The 17,718-nt window shown below is 41.3% G+C and overlaps 1 protein-coding gene across 7 annotated transcripts in view; it reads right to left on the reverse strand.

Annotated features, from left to right (window-relative positions):
* Positions 1-939: 939 nt before the first annotated feature.
* Positions 940-17,718, reverse strand: part of JADE3 (jade family PHD finger 3) — a 113,228-nt gene continuing 96,449 nt past the window's right edge. For 2 of the 7 annotated variants that reach the window (XM_019649344.1, XM_019649337.1), the window contains exons 7-11: positions 14,950-15,117; positions 11,664-11,780; positions 7,139-7,609; positions 6,126-6,243; positions 940-4,017 (exon numbers count right to left, since the gene is read on the reverse strand). In XM_019649344.1, coding sequence (XP_019504889.1) covers positions 3,110-4,017; positions 6,126-6,243; positions 7,139-7,609; positions 11,664-11,780; positions 14,950-15,117 — 1,782 coding nt within the window. In that variant the 3' untranslated portion in view covers positions 940-3,109. The remainder of the gene's footprint in view (positions 4,018-6,125; positions 6,244-7,138; positions 7,610-11,663; positions 11,781-14,949; positions 15,118-17,718) is intronic. The other 5 variants (XM_019649373.1, XM_019649363.1, XM_019649388.1 and 2 more) reach the window with 4 other exon arrangements.

The following is a 17,718-nucleotide window of genomic DNA, read 5'->3' on the forward strand; positions in this document are numbered from 1 at the left end:
TTCAAACATAATAAAAATGTTTATAATGGCCTTCAAGTTCCCCCATGATACTACATAACTCCTATAACATTAATATATTCACATGACTCCAAATAGAATGAATATTTTGAAGATGTGTATTTAAGTGATGCCTGATCTAAGCCTCCCAAACTGTGTGACTATAGGGTCCATCGGATAGGATCTATTTCCCTGGTGATTTTTAAAAAATTTTTTTCAATTTTATTTTTTTATTGGGGAATTGGGGGATGGGAACAGCTCTGGGGAATTGTGGGAAGGGGAACAGACAAGTTGCTGTCCTTTTGTTCTTCAGTCTAGTTGTGGAGGACGTTGCTCCACTGGCCCAAGTTGGCACCATCATTGCGCTCTTCCNGGGCGAGGCAGATCAGTCGCCGGCCTCTGGACGGCCGCTCACTGCGGCTGCTGGCCGCTCACGCTGGCTGCTGGCTACATACGGTAGCCCATGGCAACCCACTGCCACAGGTGCTGCAGCCTATGCCGTCGCTGGCAACTCACAGCAGTTGTTCAGCATCTTAGCTGTAGAGGGCAGTGTCACTGGCCCTCATATGTGGGATCTGAACCGGGGCCCTCTGGCGTCCCAAGCCAGCTCTTAACCAACGCGCCACTCGGCCGGCCCCTTGGTGATTTTCTTTGATGATCCTAAGGTTATGTCTTATCAGACTAATGAACTCATGATTTCTGGGTAGAGTCCAAGTCCCCAGAGTTCTCTTTGGTACTTGGTATTGACATGAATCATGAATTTGCGCTTCTAAACATTGAATTCCTCCTCCTTTCTTCCCCCCCACCATCTCTTTTATTTAATGAATAAGATTTTCTCTTTTAATTTTCTCTGAATAAGATTTTTTAGAATATAAAAGGCACCTATGTACAATTTTCTAAAACCCATATGCCAAAATAAAACATTACCACACTGACAGTAATTAGCAGTTTTCATAATTTAATGAAAAAGTATTGGTAAAAACGTGACATTTGAAAAAAGACTGTGTTTATCTTGGAAAACTGGACTATATAAGACAAAATGAAAAAAATTAACAAAGAAGGTTAAGAGGTAATACTTCAAACAACAGCAAAATGTAGCAAATACATTTTGGGGCAATTGAAATTTATACAACTGAAGGCTCCTTCATTTACCTAAGAAAATCCTGTAAAAATATTACAACTATGTTTCCCTGACTGAAATTATTTTAGTCAATACTATTCCAATGGCATTACATATGGAATTTGGCTAAAGCACTTTTTCAATGTTCACTTTTCCTCCCACTCACTCAGAATTGAGAGGCATGAAGGGACATGAGCTACTGTACTGGCCTCTAACAGGAGTTTATAACACAGCTCCATTATCACTTCACTGCCATGAAAGTGTCAAATTAATATCTAACCCCAGGAGAACTCCAGAAAAAAAGAAGCACAGAAACGTAGTGCATAAACAGGAGAAATTCTATTCCTCCTTTGGATAATCCATAGCTTTTTCCATTCAAACAAAACACAGGACACCTTCCACACGTTAGGGCATGTTCACACGTGTACACAGGTGTTAAAAGAAACATGCTGAAGATGTGGCCAAAGGAGACGCAAAATACAGAAGTTTCCAGAAAAGGAGGCAAAAACAAAAGCAAAGAAAGCCATTAACAAGGCTACAAGAACAAAAGTGGGTAGAGGAAACTGCTTTCCCTTATTGATGGGAAGAGGGGCCCCTGCCTTTACTGACTGGTGCCTATTGCAGCTGGGCTGTTCTACCAGTAAACTTAAAAAAAATTGAAAATGGCCACTTTTGTCTGAAAATTCCCACTACACTTTCCCAAACTAGAAGAAAGATAATATTAACTTAAGGCTAAGAAAAGAGAGCAGAGAATTATAGTTGGCTTCACATTTAAAACACTCTAACATTTCCCCCTTTTTTACATGGGAAGCAGGCATGTTTTATCCCCTCACCAAATGTAATCATTCTCTTCCTCCCAGGAATTAATCAAGGCAGATAGTTTGGGAACAGGGTAGAAGCAACTTCTGAAAAACGGCTCCAGCTTTTTGTTTGGGAAATTACTTCGGATTCAAAGTTGGTACAAAGCTAAATTATATCCATGTGTTAAACACATGCTTTCAAATTCTGTTTGACAATAAAAATCTGTTTCAAAATTAAAGCAGGTAAGAATACTTAACCTCTGTGCATTTTATATTTTAATTATACCTCAATAAAATTTTTATAAACATTAAAGCAGGTATACAAAAACTGTCAGCCAAACTTATTTAAGTCAAACTTATTTGAAAACAATAACACAAAAACCCTGACCTGGTACAAATCCCCCAGAAATGGTCTCACTTTGGGAAAGGCTCTGGGATCCTTCACAAATGCCTACACTGGGAGAATCAGAGCATTTCCCTTGGAAGTAGTACTTTCGTACTTTTGTAAACACTATCCACAAGTTAGCTTTTTATGCTTGTTAGCTGGGTGAAATAGTTACAAGTGTGTCCCCAACAAGCAAGTCTAGGAACAGGCACTGGACACTTATAAGCACTAGGAGTATTGACTTGGTAAATTAAGATCCTCTGAAAGGAACTCTACCTTGCACAGAGCAAAGGAAGAGTGTAGTTGAGTCTGACAGTATCTGAGATGTTGGCCCCTGGTCTTTCCCTGAGGAGGGTTTCCAGATACCAGCGGAGTTAGAAACTTCCTATAGATAGGAGCTCTGGGAGTCACATGCTGTAGCTTCAAAAGATAAGTAGTTTTAGTGTCTGGTAATCATGTCTCTGGCAAATCCATTAACAAGGATTCTTAATACATACGCGCATCAATGTGTTAATATAACTGTAAAGCTGCCCCAAAGTATTTACTGAACTAATACTCTGGGCCCAGCTGTTCTCACTAGTCTCTGGCCAAAAAGAGACTTTTGGACAATCTGCAATTCCTAAAATGTGCTTGTGAAAACTACACTTGAAACTGGTTCAGAAACCGCAAGCCAATTGACTGTGGAAACTCTTTATTTCTTTCATTACAATCTCTCTCCCAACATATGCCAGAAATCTTTTTAGTGTATAGGTTCTCCACAATATATGAAGAAAAGGCAGACGGAGTTATTTTCTTGGAAGTTGTTCATCACCTTTGCATTGAACTGTGGGAAAGAGGATATGTCTTGCTTTTAGTGTGGCAATCCCGTCTGGAGTCATGGGGAGGATTTTCCCTATCTGAGCTCTCTTTCCTTACCTTGACTTTCTCTTGACTCCCATCACTTTCTACTTCTGAATCACTTAGCTCCAAATCTGGGCAATACCCATCGTTTTCCTGATATGGAGCTCTCCCTGCAGACCGCCTGACAAGCTGCTTGCCCCAGAGCCGCTCCCTGGGGTTAATATTCTTGGTTGGCTTCCCACAATACTGGAGGCCCTCTGTGGTCCTCACCCACCTGTTGGTGGCCTCCTTAAAGGACCTGCTGAAGTGTTCCATGGTAGATTTTCTAAAGCTGCCCTGACTGGCCAAGTGGGAGCTGAGCATAGACTCCTGGCCACAGAACATCTCACTCGAGCTATCTTTTGGGGTGATATTCCCAGACCAGCTATCCTCCAGGCCATTAGACTTGGCAACCTTGGAGTTAGGCTGATTTTTCCCATTCCCAATGGAAGACTGCCCATGAAGGGCAGCCTGAAGGACCAGAGGCTTTCCCTGTGACTGCCCATGATAGAACTCTGGAGATGGAGGTCTCCAAGCAGGACTGGGATCCCTTGCTTCCCTAGAAAGGCCAAGACTGGCCAGCAAACGGTTACTCTTGCTCTCTAATGGATACCTGGGATAGGTTTTCATTCTCTTTTCTAGCGATTCCTGAGGCGCTTGCGTGCTCCTTGTATTTTGAACAGAGGAGTTGTTGTCAGGAGAGGGAGGCCCGTGATCAGGCTCTGTGGAGCTCTTTTGGCAGTCTTCTGGGGCCGATTTGGGCATTTTTAACTTGATGGTAATTCTCGGTGGTGGGTAAAACAATGAGTTTTCTAGTGCACTTGTCAAAGGATGCCCTGAGATAAAAAAGAAAGATCCATTTTAACAACTGATTTAAACAACGGCACACGTGCTCATGGCAGAGTGAGTTCACATACTCACTTTTCCAAAACGCTAACAAGCACCTGTCTCTGCGTGTACATCATAGTATAGCAGCTGGAGTGAGCTGAACTAGAGGTTGGGGTGGGGGGAAACGCAGCAATGCCAATGTTTGCTGTGTGACTCCCGATCTCACTACTTCTGCTCTCCTAGTCTGTAAAAAGATCACAAAGACTAGTGTGCTGCCTCCTATGTCCCCATCTCTGCCCCTTCCATTTATGAAAAGAATGTCACTAGCAATGACACACAAATAGGGTGTGTGTGTGTGTGTGTGTGTGTGTGTGCGCGCGCGCGCGCACGTGCATGTGTGTGGGTACTGTACAGCACTTAGGATGTGCCTTAAACATAGACATTTCAGACTCCACCCTCCAACCTTTCCTGGCCGTCCTAAATCAAGTCAAATACAAACCCCCAGGAACACAGCACAGGCTTTGGTGGGTGAAGAGTATGTATGGGTTTTAACCTGGCATTAGTAGAAGTGGTAGTGGGTAGTTCCTGTGTATTTTATGTCCTTAACCTAAAAAAGTTTCCCCACTATGAATGACCGCCATGGAGGTGTGGTGCAGATTTTGTAGTGGCAAGGCCGGTAGGAAAGGATTATGACAATGGCCTGTTATGGGCTTGGCCTGGGGGAGTACTGGCAATCAGTTACCTGGCTATGTCACCCTATAGTCATATTTAGAACAGGTCTTCCTCTCTCTATTATTTTCAGTGCTCTGGAATTAACAGCACTACCAAACAATTCCTCCTTGCATGTGACCTAGGGCTTTGCCCATTAATATCTTAATGCCACCTCACAAAAATGACATATAGAGAGGACAACTTTAGGTGCCCTAATGGGCACCATTTATTGCCTAAGGGTCCATGTGGAACACTCACAGCCCCCTTCTCTACCAGGGTCTGCCACCTATCGATGCCACAAGCATTATGGGGATAACTTGCACCACTGAGAAGCCACGTGGTCTAGGGGCCAATAGCACGGAGAGGCTCCTCCTGCCTTGTCTGTCAGGGTACCCTTGTGGCTAAGTGGCCCTGCTGCCTCCTGCTACACCATTCTGCTGTGACTCATGATACTCAAAAATACCTCAGAGCCTTTGATGCCTGACACCTCATTTCTGCTGTCTCTCTTGCTCTATGGCTGGCCCTTGGCAGGAGCTGGATTCTGCACAGGGAGGTTACACATGTCACAGTATATGACTGTCACCATTCCAGCCAAGCTCTCCATGCTCAGGGCACTGTAATTATGCTCACCTGTCTCTCTCACCAATAGGCAGCGTACCCTGCAGGCAGGGATTCTGTCTCACTGACTGCTCTATCTTATCTTCTAGCTCAGTTCTTAGTTCATAGTAGGTGCTCAACAAAAATTAGTGAATAAATGAAGAGACAAGAACCCAGATCTCCAAACTTCTAGCTAAGGATTTATTTTAACAGACTATTGTTATGATGGCTAACCCTGGAGTGAAATGTTTTCTGGAAACTAGGATTAGATACTCTCTTCTTGATTTCTAAATGGACGTTATGATTATAGAATAATTTTATGGCTCCAACTAATGGTCCATATATCTGTCTGGGACCTAGATTATCTGCCCTAGACCTGCAACTCCCCCAACCCCGCCCTGGGATTTCTTGTCTCATGAGTTGACAGTGGAATGTGCCACATTATATCAGGGTTGGACTAGAGCAAATGAAATATTTGACAAGAATTTTAAAAGATTTTTAAGTGAAACAATTGACATAAAATTTAAGTTGTTAAACAGAATCTATATACAGAGGGTGCCAAAAAAATGTATGTAGAGTTTAAGAAAGAAAAACTGTATTAAAATTGTAATACTCAATATACATTGATAACGAAAGATGAATACAAGTCATGTTTCACTTCTGCAATTACAAGAGATGCTCAAAGTGGTTACCATCAGCGTCCAGACACTTCTGATTATGGTGAACTACTGCTTGAGCAACGTTGACCAAAGCGTCCACTTGTATACATTTTTTTGGCACTCTAGAACATCTTTGACATATAGATTACCTTCAGAATTTTCCTCGTTAAGAAGCTGGGCATTCAAACTGAAGATCTGTTCCTGTACTTTGGTCTGTGACAGCTTCAGCTTTTCTCGTCGGCCTATCATGTAGCACAAATTTCGGACCTGAAAGCCCAACCCCAGCAGAGATTTCTGTCATGTGGTGCAAATCTGAGAAAATTATTTAGCTAAAATTTAGACAACTGAAGTCAGGTGGGGTGGGGAGTAGTGAGGAGAGAAGACAGAACCTAAAGGCTGCACAACGAGAGCCACTCCACACGAATTCACGCAACATGGGCAGTTGTGGGATCATGGTTCCCATATAAATTAGCAGCACAAGCAAAATGCTCCAATGCCACCTCCTGAAACCTACTCTCCCTGCAGTGTCCTGGGCTTGACAGTTATCTGCACAGCCAGGCTGGGAAGACTGAATGATGATTTAACATTTCAGCCTTCCCTGAGTAAACGATGGCAATGCTGGATCCAGTACAATTTTGTAATGAGTGCTGGACCAGCAGGATAAAGTTTCAGTTTCTAGCAGTTATAGACAAAGTCCACTGCTGGGAAGCCTGGAAGTGGCTTTTTTGTTCACTCTTTCAACTCAGCCACAAGGGTGAGATCCCCACTCTCTCATACTCCCCACCTGGACAAATTATTTGAGAAACTCTGATCTAGGGCTTTCCTGAACAAAATTCATTCTTTCTTCAGCCCGCAGCCTTATAAGTGTGTCAGTAAAATAAAACTGATCTAACTTAGGCTCAACAGTGAAAAAGTAAACCAAATGAAAACTTATTTCAAATTTACGGTTCATAGAGCATATAAGCAAGGCTTCTCCAATTCCCTGAATATGCCTGACAAAATTTAAACAGCCCAATATCTGGGGCCGTGATGAAAGAAGATAAGCAAGGACACAGAAGCCCACACTATAAATGAGCTGACCCTTAAAGAAACCAACTATAAGTGGGACCTCTATTTCCATGCAGACTGAGACTTACACACAAGTCACAACTGGTCTCCTTACCCTCTCTAGGTCTTGCCGTAGATGCATAAACATTCTCATGCGAGTATGAATACTTTCCTCTTTTGGTTGCATAAGGCCATTTTCTTCATTCTCCTTCGGAGGCAGTAATGCCTTATTAAAGTTACTTTTCCGCTTTAGTTTCCAGTAATTATAGATAAAGTCCATAATTAGTGTAGGCAGCCCCAGCTCTGTGGCCACATCTTCCACATTGACCAGGGTATAGAACTCCTCCTCCAGCTCCCGAAGTTTCTGTGCCCGCAGGCCGGTCTTCTCACTTTTGGCCTGGCTCTGCTCTGCAGCCCTGGGTGGAGGGTACTCGGCCTCCCCAGGTTTCTGCTTGTTTTCGCTGTGCTTGAGGCAGAATGACTTGAACTTCACTTCATCACCCTCATCTAGGATGGTCTTCATTTCTAGGTTGTGCTCAAAGGCACAGGTGACATGGAAGGCAGTGATGCAGCTTTTCACTGAACACTGAAGGAAGACCAAAGATGTGTCAAGGCAGTAGGGCTAGGGAGAACGGGGAAGCCTTATATACCTGGGCCTAAATTGAGAACTCAGGAAGCAAAGGAAAGACAGGGAGAAAGCTGATCCTAAATGGATCATGACAGAGGCTTTACAAGTAACCCAAGGAATCTGTTCTTATAGAAAACAGCAAAAACAGAGGCAAAAAACTCAAAAAGCTCCAAACTCCCCTTTAAGGTTTCAGCTCAAGCATTAAGTTTGTCTGAGAAGTCTTCCTTGATCCCTGTAAAGAGTCATGCTGTACCTATTCTGTGTCTCCTATATTACCTTATTATATGCTTCTATAATGGTACTTCTCATGCTGTACCTATAGAATAAATGTTAAGTCCCTGGTCATAGCTCTTAAAGACAGCAGCTGCATCATTCATCACGCACTGCCATCAACTATTGAACAAGCAGGTGCTCAAGAAATTCTTCTGAACAAATTATAGAAAAAAACAAGTCAGTACTATTGCCAGAGCATCTAACTAGTTCTAAAAAGACTAGTATCTAAGTAATCTAACTTCTTGAAATTGTTCTTATAGAGCTGTGCTCTCCAACATGGTAGCCAACCAGCCACAAACAGCTATTTACAGTATTTCCCCATGTATAAGATGCACCCTTTCCAGAAAAATTTGGGGTCTAAAAACTGGGTGTGACTTATGAAATGGTTGTAGATTTTTTTACTTGCATTTCCCACTTTTTTCGTGCTTGTGTTTGCGCTCATACAACCACTGTATAAGACACACCCAGTTTTTAGACCCCAAATATTTCAAAACAGGGTGCATCTTATACATGGGGAAATACGGTAGATTTAAATTAATTAACATTACACACAATTAAAAATTCAATTCCTGTGCTCGCTTCGGCAACACATATACTAAAATTGGAAAGATACAGAGAAGATTAGCATGGCCCCTGCACAAGGATGACATGCAAATTCGTGAACTGTTCCATATTTAAAGAAAAAAAAATTTCAATTCCTCAGTCACATTGTCCACATTCCAATCACACTGCACAGCACAGGTTTTCATCATTACAGAAAGTTCTATTAGACAGTATGGTGACAGGTAAGCTGAAATTAAGTTTACAATATTTTGCCATTCACAGATGCAACACAGACCAGGGAGAATCTGGCCCATGACTGCTGTACTCCTTCCTGTGCTTCAGTTAGCCTCAATTACCATTTGTTATGGTACAGCTTTCCTTCCAAAGATTTTAAACGCTTGGGTGCATTTATGCTTATGCAGAGGCAGGAGGGAAAGCAATGGAGGATCTGTTTCGAAGGATATAGTTGGAATGTCCATGGTTAAAGCCAAGTGTCAACTCTTTTGGAAGCCTGCATCTGGAGGGCAGAATGCTCAATTACCTATGTGTTGGGTTTTTGATAACTAAACATAGAGAGTGACTTTGGATATGAATAAACACTAAAGAAATGCAAACCCTGCCAGGTCTCCTTATAATAGACTGAGAAATTCAATACCTAAGAGAATCCTGACAACCATCAAAGCTTTATTGGGACAGATTCCATTTAAATTAATTTCACAGGATAAAGAATCCCAGGGATGGAATTCTAAGATCATCTTATCAAGCACCACATTTATTATTGCTTGTACTTCCTCTAAAAGACCCGATTTTCTACCTTCACTGCCCCCCTACCTCCCACTCTTTCCACTTTTCAATTAAGTGGTCATCAAGCCATTTACGAATCACTCTAGCATTCCCACAACAGCCCCCCGCCCCCGGCTTTAGAAAGCTCTGTTGGAAAAGTTTGTTACATTACACTGACATCTGTATCCTTAAAATTTCCATGTATTTGAAAAGCCTCATGAAAATGAGGATTTTAAAAGCCCCAAACGTATTTTTATCTGGCTATGTTTTGTCATCACATGGCTAAGAAACTAGCCAGTCATTTAAAACACAAGAAGCAAAAGGCGTTCTTTAGCAAAAGATTAACTGTGTTGGGCATAGTGCTCTTTTGCTACTTAATAACTGACAAAAATATGGGAAGAGAAAGCCAAGGTTCTTTTCTATTGAAGGGAATTAATGTGTGACATGAAACTACTACTAATGGGAAGCTAAAACAAATCACCTTTCTCAGTTCAAATTTACAGAATGTAGAAACATAAATATAAATTACTTAAAATAAAAGATAATACATGAGTAAGAATTTGGTATTTAGATGAAAACTGGAATGTCCTTAGGAAACTGCCATAAAATTCATCTAGTTTCAAAAAAATAAAGGACATTCTATGACATTTATAGCTGGAGGTCTATATATTTTGGTGGTAAAGGAGAAATGCCAACCAAGTTTTGGTGACAATTAAAAATCTTACTTTTTTCCAAAAACATGTATTTGGCACATTTTATTACACAAAATGCCTTTGTATACATCTCATTTATTTCTTCTGTAACCACTTAAGGTGATAGGGGAGGTATCATTATGCCTATTAAAAAACAGCTTTGGGGGCCGGCCGAGTGGCTCAGTTGGTTAAGAATTCGCTCAAGTGTGCGAGCTCTGAGCAACAGCGGTTCGAGTCCCAGCCCCCGCTGAGCTGCCGCTGAGCTGCCAACAGGTGGCAGGATGGCTCAGCTAAAAACAAAACAAAAAAAACCAAAAACAGCTTTATTGAGATATAATTTACATACCATAAACTCACCAATTTTAAGTATATACTTCAATGGTCTTCAGTATATTTACAGAGCTGTACAAACATTTCCATACGTATTCCAGTACATTTTCAACCCATCCCCCAAAGAAATATCTTGCCTATGTACAGTCACTCCCTGTTCCCAACCCCAGCCCTGCGCAACCACTAATCTACTTTATATCTCTATAGATAGGCCTAGTCTGGGCATTTCATATAAGTGGAACCATATAATATGTGGCTGCTTGTGTCTGGCTTCTTTCACTTAGCATGTTTTCAAGGTTCATGTTGTAACAAGTATTAGAATTTCATTCTTTTTAAAATATGGCCAAATAATATTCTATTGTATGGCCATACCACATTTCTTTATCCATTCATTATTTGATGGTCATTTGGGTTGTTTACACTTTTTGGCTTTTATGAAATAATGCTACTGTGAACATTTGTGTACAAGTTTTTGTGTGGACATACGTTTTCCTTTCATGTGTCGTAACAAGGTTTGAGGGAGGCACCTCACACAAGACTGTGAACACTCAATCATCATGCTGATGAACTACAAAAAAGATCCAAATGACATCATAATAACATTAAAATTAGCTAAAAGTCAGATCCCCGATCATAGGGATTAGCCTTGTTGAATGAAACTGGTTGTTTTTCTCTAGCTGCAGGTGCCAGATCTAGTCACTTGTTACTTTTGTAACCAGTGAGGCATCTCACATTGTACCTTGGAGCCTCTAACGTATTCTTCATTTCACTTATTGCCTTCTTTATTTCTGACTGGCTCCCCTTTATGTTTTCCATCTCCATTTTTATGTTTCTTATCTCTGTTGAAGTTCTCCCTGAGATCGAGCATCCTTATAACCAGTGTTTTGAACTCTGCATCTGGTACATTGCTTATCTCTATTTTGTTTATTTCTTTTTCTTAGAGCTTTACTCTGTTCTTTCATTTGGTACATGTTTCTTTGTCTCCCCATTTTGGCTGCCTCCCTGTGTCTGTTCCTATGTATTAGGTGGAGCTGCAATGTCTCCCGGTCTTAGTAGAGTGGTCTATATGTAGTAGGTATGCTGTGGGGCCCAGTGGTGCAGTCTCCCTCGTCACCTGAGCCGGGTGCTTCAGAATTCACCTAACTCATCAACTCTGACAACAAAAGATGGAAACTGACTACCACTATGGATACTGAAAAGAACAAGCTGAAGGGTTCAGAGGCAATGTCCAAAAAAAGGGTTCCAGAAATGGTCTGTACAATGGCAGAGTCCTGGGAGTGAGTGGGAGGTCTCCTGAGTAACCTTTCAGATAATGATGCTCTCTCTCACTGGGAGGGTAAGTCGGGCCAATTTGGTGTTAGCTCCCTCTACCACTTCTCATGGGGACTTACCTGAATGCAAGCCCCTGTCTTCAACTTGCACAAGTTACAGACTAAGGCCCACCGACTGGGTGGGATGTGGGATATCTTTGTGATTGGTTCCATCCTCTCGGGACAACCAATGCTGACCTATAAATAAAACACCACCATAAGGCAGAGGCACCATGGCATTCCTGAAGTACCTTTTACAAACCATGAATTATGTTACACAAAGCTCAGAGCATCAAAAAAAATGACGTGAGCCATGTCTCTTAAGGTTACTATGGGACTAAGAATAAATAAAGTTTGTCTCTGGCCACTGCTCAAACCTTTTATCATTTCCAGTAACAGAAACGTTTCATATATAGGATGAGAGGGCAGGAGTGGAGACTAGGCACATAAGCAGAAAGGATGAGAATGACAACATTTTTACACCAAAGTCTTTAAAATTACATATCTATTGACTCTTCTCTCTTCGGGGACACACAGCATCTTCTGCCTTTAAGCAGACATTCCCAGTAGGGAGGAGGACACTTCAAGGATTGGTGGTGAAATTTTTTGAGGCCTTGCCTTAGCAAGACCCCCCCCCAAAAAAATTACATATCTATCATCGGTTTACTCGACCCTCTCAGCCAAAGTGGTTCAAAGTAAAATTAAGTCTTTGGGAGAGTGCTGAAAGGAAAAGGGTGTTTCAAAAAAGGATGGAAAATTCTTTTCCACATGAAAATAAGGGGTCAAGCAACTTCTGGTAAAAAGTATTTCCTTTTTCTTTCTTCTTTTTTTATACAAACATGTACATGAGATTGTAAGAGAGACACAACTTTAAAAAGTGAAGGAGGCCGGCTGAGTGGCGCATTGGTTAACAGTTGGCTTGGGATGCCAGCTCTGAGCAGCAGGGCCCCGGTTCGGATCCCACAGGAGGGCCAGGGACGCTGCGCCCTCTACAGCTAAGATGGTGAACAACAGCTCAACCTGGAGCTGGGCTGCTCTGAGTTGCCAGCGACAGCGTAGGCTGCAGCCCCTGCTGCAGTGGACTGCCATAAGCTACCATGAGTGGTTGGCAGCCAGCCTGAGCAGCCGGCAGCAGGCGTGAGTTTTCGTGAGCTGCTGTGAGCCACCATTAATGGCCGTCCAATGGTTGGCGAGCAATCACCTCACCCAGGAAGAGCGCAATGATAATACCAACATGGGCCAGTGAAGCAACGCCCTCTACAACTAGACTGAAGAACAAAAGGACACCAACTTGTCTGTTCCCCTTCCCCCAATTCCCCAATAAAATCTTAAAAAAAAAAGTGAAGGACTGTTGAATAAGGATGGTTAAACTAGCACAAGTTCTGCCCACACCAAGGAAACCAACAATGGAAAGATCAGAGAGATCTTGAACAGCCCAAAAGGTACTGGAAACCAGGTAGTAGAAACCATAAGAGAATGTCAATAGGTGTGAAAGCTTCTTTTACTTTTAAAGAACTCTTCTTGAGTCATATTCCAGACTTTTATATGCTGAGAGAGCCTGCTCTCTTAGCAAGGGATTTGTTGCTGGAAAACAGTCACTCTCAGGCCAGAGACCAGAAAGTTCATGTCGCATATCTATAAGCTAGATTTTCTTGGCAAGAAAAAGAAACCACTAGTCAAGTATTTTTTAAAATACTGACTTCTATATCCATAAGAATACCACAGTATGTATCTAGAACTTTCAGTTTAACTTTGTGAGCTTGATTGTTGTGTACCTCCCCTGGTACTGACATTAACAAGAATAAAGCCAGGGAAATTTTGAAGAATGAATTATTGATATATTATCATCAGCTCCCCCATGAACTGAATTCTGTAGTCTCTCTTGTCCTACAGTTAAACTGCCTAACAAATTTGCTGGCTTGGATAGGGCCTGGGGAAAGAGGGTGTGAGTGGGATTTCCAAACAGGTTAAAAAAAGGGCAGCCATAAGAAGCAAGGAGAAGTACTGTTTGGAAGCCCTTTTTAATCAACTTAGTGTACACACAGCCCATCAAGAAATACTAGAAACTGAAGAACAAGATGAAATAATGAGGGATGGAGTTTTAAATAAAGAAGCTCTTAAACAAATGTTGAATCCAAGCTCTGGAAATAACGTCAGATGTCAAAAGGCAACCATCACAGGGGGTTGGGGGGAAAGAACTGTTGCTTACTTTATTTGTAATAGCCTAAAACTGGAAACAACTCAAATGTCCATCAAAGGAGAATTGATAAATAAATCATGGTATATCCATACAATGGAACACTACCCAGCAATAGAAAGGAATGAATGTTGATACACACTACAACATAGAGTGCTAGCCAGACAGCAAAAAGTGCAAAAAGTATGATTCTATTTATATGAAGTTCAAAAACAGACAAAACTAATACACAGTGATAGAAATCACTCTTGGGTAATAGGGACACAGAAAGGGACTGGAAAGTGGGTATGAGGGATCTTTCCAGAGTGTTCCATGTCTTGGTCTGGGTTGTGGTTACAGATCCACACATGTGTGAAAATGCATGAGCCCCTACACATAAGATTTGGTATTTAAAGGTAAATTTTACCTTAAAAAATCTGCTGCTCAGTGGCCAAGACATGGAAACAACCAAATTTTCCTTCAATAGATGATTGGATAAAGAAGATATGGTACATATACACAATGGAATACTACTCTGCCATAAGAAAAGAGGAAATACTGCCATTTTCAAGAACACGGATGGATCTTGAGATTATTATGCTAAGCGAAATAAGTCAGAAAGAAAAAGCTGAGAACCATGATTTCACTCATATGTAAAGCAACAAACAAACAAGACAAACAAACAAACAAACAAACAAAAACTCATAGTCACAGACAACAGTTTAGTGGTTACCAGAGGGTAAGGGGTGAGTGGGAGTAGAAGAGGGTAAAGAAGGTCAAATATATGTGACGGAAGGAGAACTGACTCTGGGTGGTGAACACACGATGCAATATATAGATGATGTAATACAGAATTATACACCTGAAACCCATAGAATCCTACTAACTAATGTCATTCCAATAAATTTAATACGTAAAAAAATCTGCTGCTCATACCCTGTTTTTTTGTGCCTCCACTGTCATAAAAATTTATCCAATTCCACTGGCAGTATCACCTATAAATTAATCAGCATGGGATTACATGATTACTTGTATCCAAGAAGGATGTGAGGGAGCTGAAGTAGAAGCATGATCACCTCAGAAACACGGGCAGGCATGAAGCATCTCCATGAAGCCTGAGGCAGTCTGAGTATTGTGGGAAACGGGGGTACCCTGGAGCAAACGGCCTCACAGGCCTGGATGAGTTCTTACCTCTGGAATCCACAGGGCACAACTGACATGAGCCCATTTATTTCCTGTCTTGTTGGTTTTCAGAGCTCCACCTTTCTTTGGGCATAACACACACTGTGGATGAATGCCCACGACACAGGAGCGACACAGCCAGCTGCCTTCTGGGATCTTAAGGATGCCATAACAGGCCTGGAGACACGAGGAGAGGGGAGAATGGTTAACATTCTTCTCACCAGGGTTCATGTCTGTTCTCTGGTATAGTCACAGAGTATCCTCCACTTTTAGGAGAAAGAGGCAAATAAAGCCAAACAAGCTCATATCCACAGGATTTAGTAATTTTAAAACATTCCAAAAAAAAAAAAAAGGTAACTTCTAGCATCTGTCCTAAGATCAGCATGTCTGTTTGTGAGAACAGAGTAAGACTAGAAGGGAATACATGCCAAGACTTGCCCAACTGTTATCTGAGTTAGGGGGTTACATATATATATATATATATGTATGTATATATATGTATTTATTTTTCCTCTTTTTAAAAGCTTCTTCAGTGATTATTATAATTAGTCGGCCACATACTTATTCAACAACTTCTACATGTCATGCCATGTTGTGATCAAGAAAAAAGTGTTAGAAAATAAACAGAATGAAACTTCTGAGAAGCAAATGAGCTGATGTTTAAAGAGCCTAACTGCCTGGTACACAAAAAGCACTCAGCAAATTGTAGTAATTATTTGCTTGAGTTGAAGAAAATGGGCTTGTGAATGAATACTGAATTGAATAGAATATTAAACTAATCACAATACTCCATAATGAGTTTTGGAAGCTGCTTCAAACCCTTTGTGGAATGAAATTGGACAAATAAATGAATTACTGGGGGAGAGGAGGGAGATTAGTTTGGAAAACTTTCTAGATTTCCTTTTCATTACCTCCAATTATGCCCATCCTTCCCCATTTACCGCTCTACTCTCACCATTAGAGACCAAACCTGGGGACCACCTGGCTCCCCATGTGGCCTGGGACACCCTCCACCACTGTGACTGATTTACCATAGCAGCTTCAAAACCTGTGCCTGCCCCAGGTGGTTCACCCACAGCTCAGATTCAAGTTACATCAGTTACCATCATGTCACCCCTCAACTGGTCCCCTTTCCCAACTCTCTCTATCCATATCACCACCATGCTTTCCAGCTTCCAGATCCAAATTCCCACACTCATATTATCCACTTTCCTTCACCTATTGTCCCTGGGGCTTAGTAGTCCTCCCTACAGAGTGACCTCTAGACTCTGATCTTCTTTATCCCTACCACAGTTGCTCCATCCAAGTCCTCATCACGTCATGCCTGGATTGATTTGTTTCTAAATCCTTTTCCTCCCTTTTCACACCTTCAATCCTTCCTCTATTTGTCTGCCATATTCTTATTAAAACAATGATTTCATTCTATTGCACAGCAACAAACCCTTTAGAAAGAAATTCCTTCTGCTCACCCCCACCCCCTTCTAAACCAGGGGTTGGCAAACTACCTGTGGCCTGTTTTGTAAGGCCAAAAAGCTGAGAATGTTTTTCATACTTCTAAAGGGACATTAAAAATTATGTAACAGGGACTGTATGTGGCCCTCAAAGTCTAGAATATTTACTATCTGACCCTTCAAAGAAAACGTTTGCTGGCCCTGGATCTAAAGCCTGCTGCTCCTCACCTCACTTCTCAGGTCACTGTAGCCCCGTGTCTGTTGCATTTTTTGGCCTCTGCCCTCTACTCAGTGTGGTTCCCCTCACTAGGTACGTACGTAGTCTGTATCACACAGTCTCTACTTTGGCTGATATATTTCATCTCCTCACTGAGATCTTAAGGTCACTGGGGGTAGGTCCTTCATTTTATCTGGAATGCTCTCTATACTGAGATTGAGCAGGTAGGTTTGGTAATACAAATTAATTTAGCTCAAGAACTGAAGCTGGAGTCCAATCAGGCTGCTCTCACAACAGCAGAGCATCACTTTAAAAGTTTCCAACTTTCAAAGCTTTCCTTTCTCTGAGGTCCAGAAAGATTGTTAGGAAATGAAAGCAAGTTTCCTTCCTAAAACAGAGCCTCTTTCAGACCAGCAGAAGAAAAACCAATGGCTGGTTCTAGGAATACCCTTTACCTCCTGGGTATTCTATTGGGCAGAAAATCATTTACTGAGTCTTGTGTACTTATTCATGGTCATAAGATCATAGAAGCTTGTATTTCATAGCAGCGGTTCTCATTTTTTTTTAGACCACAAAATCATGGAGGTTGTGGACTCCTGAGAAAACTGTACACGTGCATGAACATATGTTTTGCATACAATTTCAGGGGGTTAATAAACTCAGTGCCAAACATTATATACGACAGATATAAAAACCATGAGCATGTACCTTCAGGCAAATTTAAGCCTCAGTCTGAGTGTTCAATCCCTGGGCTAAGAAGCAGAAAATGGAACATATAAAGGGACTTGGAATGGTCTCAATTTTCACATTTTTTAATGAAAAAATTTAAGTTCCCTGTTAAAATTTGAAATCTATTGATGTAAACCTCTCTTTTTAAGTATATTAAAGGCACAGAGGACAAACATTTGCATAATATGGTGGTATTAAAGAAGAAAAATTCTGTTTAATAAATGTAGATGTCAACATATTCCCGATTCTGTTAAGGAGTAAAACAAATCTTCCAAATCATTTTAAGTCATTTTTCAGTCAACAGAGGGAGCTCTAACCTAAGTAACTCTTCAGAATTCAAGTGAATATATTCACTTTGGAGGAATCTCTTCTATATGAAAC

This window comes from Hipposideros armiger, unplaced genomic scaffold, assembly GCF_001890085.2.
Source record: "Hipposideros armiger isolate ML-2016 unplaced genomic scaffold, ASM189008v1 scaffold_7, whole genome shotgun sequence".
Classification (NCBI taxonomy): Eukaryota; Metazoa; Chordata; class Mammalia; order Chiroptera; family Hipposideridae; genus Hipposideros; species Hipposideros armiger.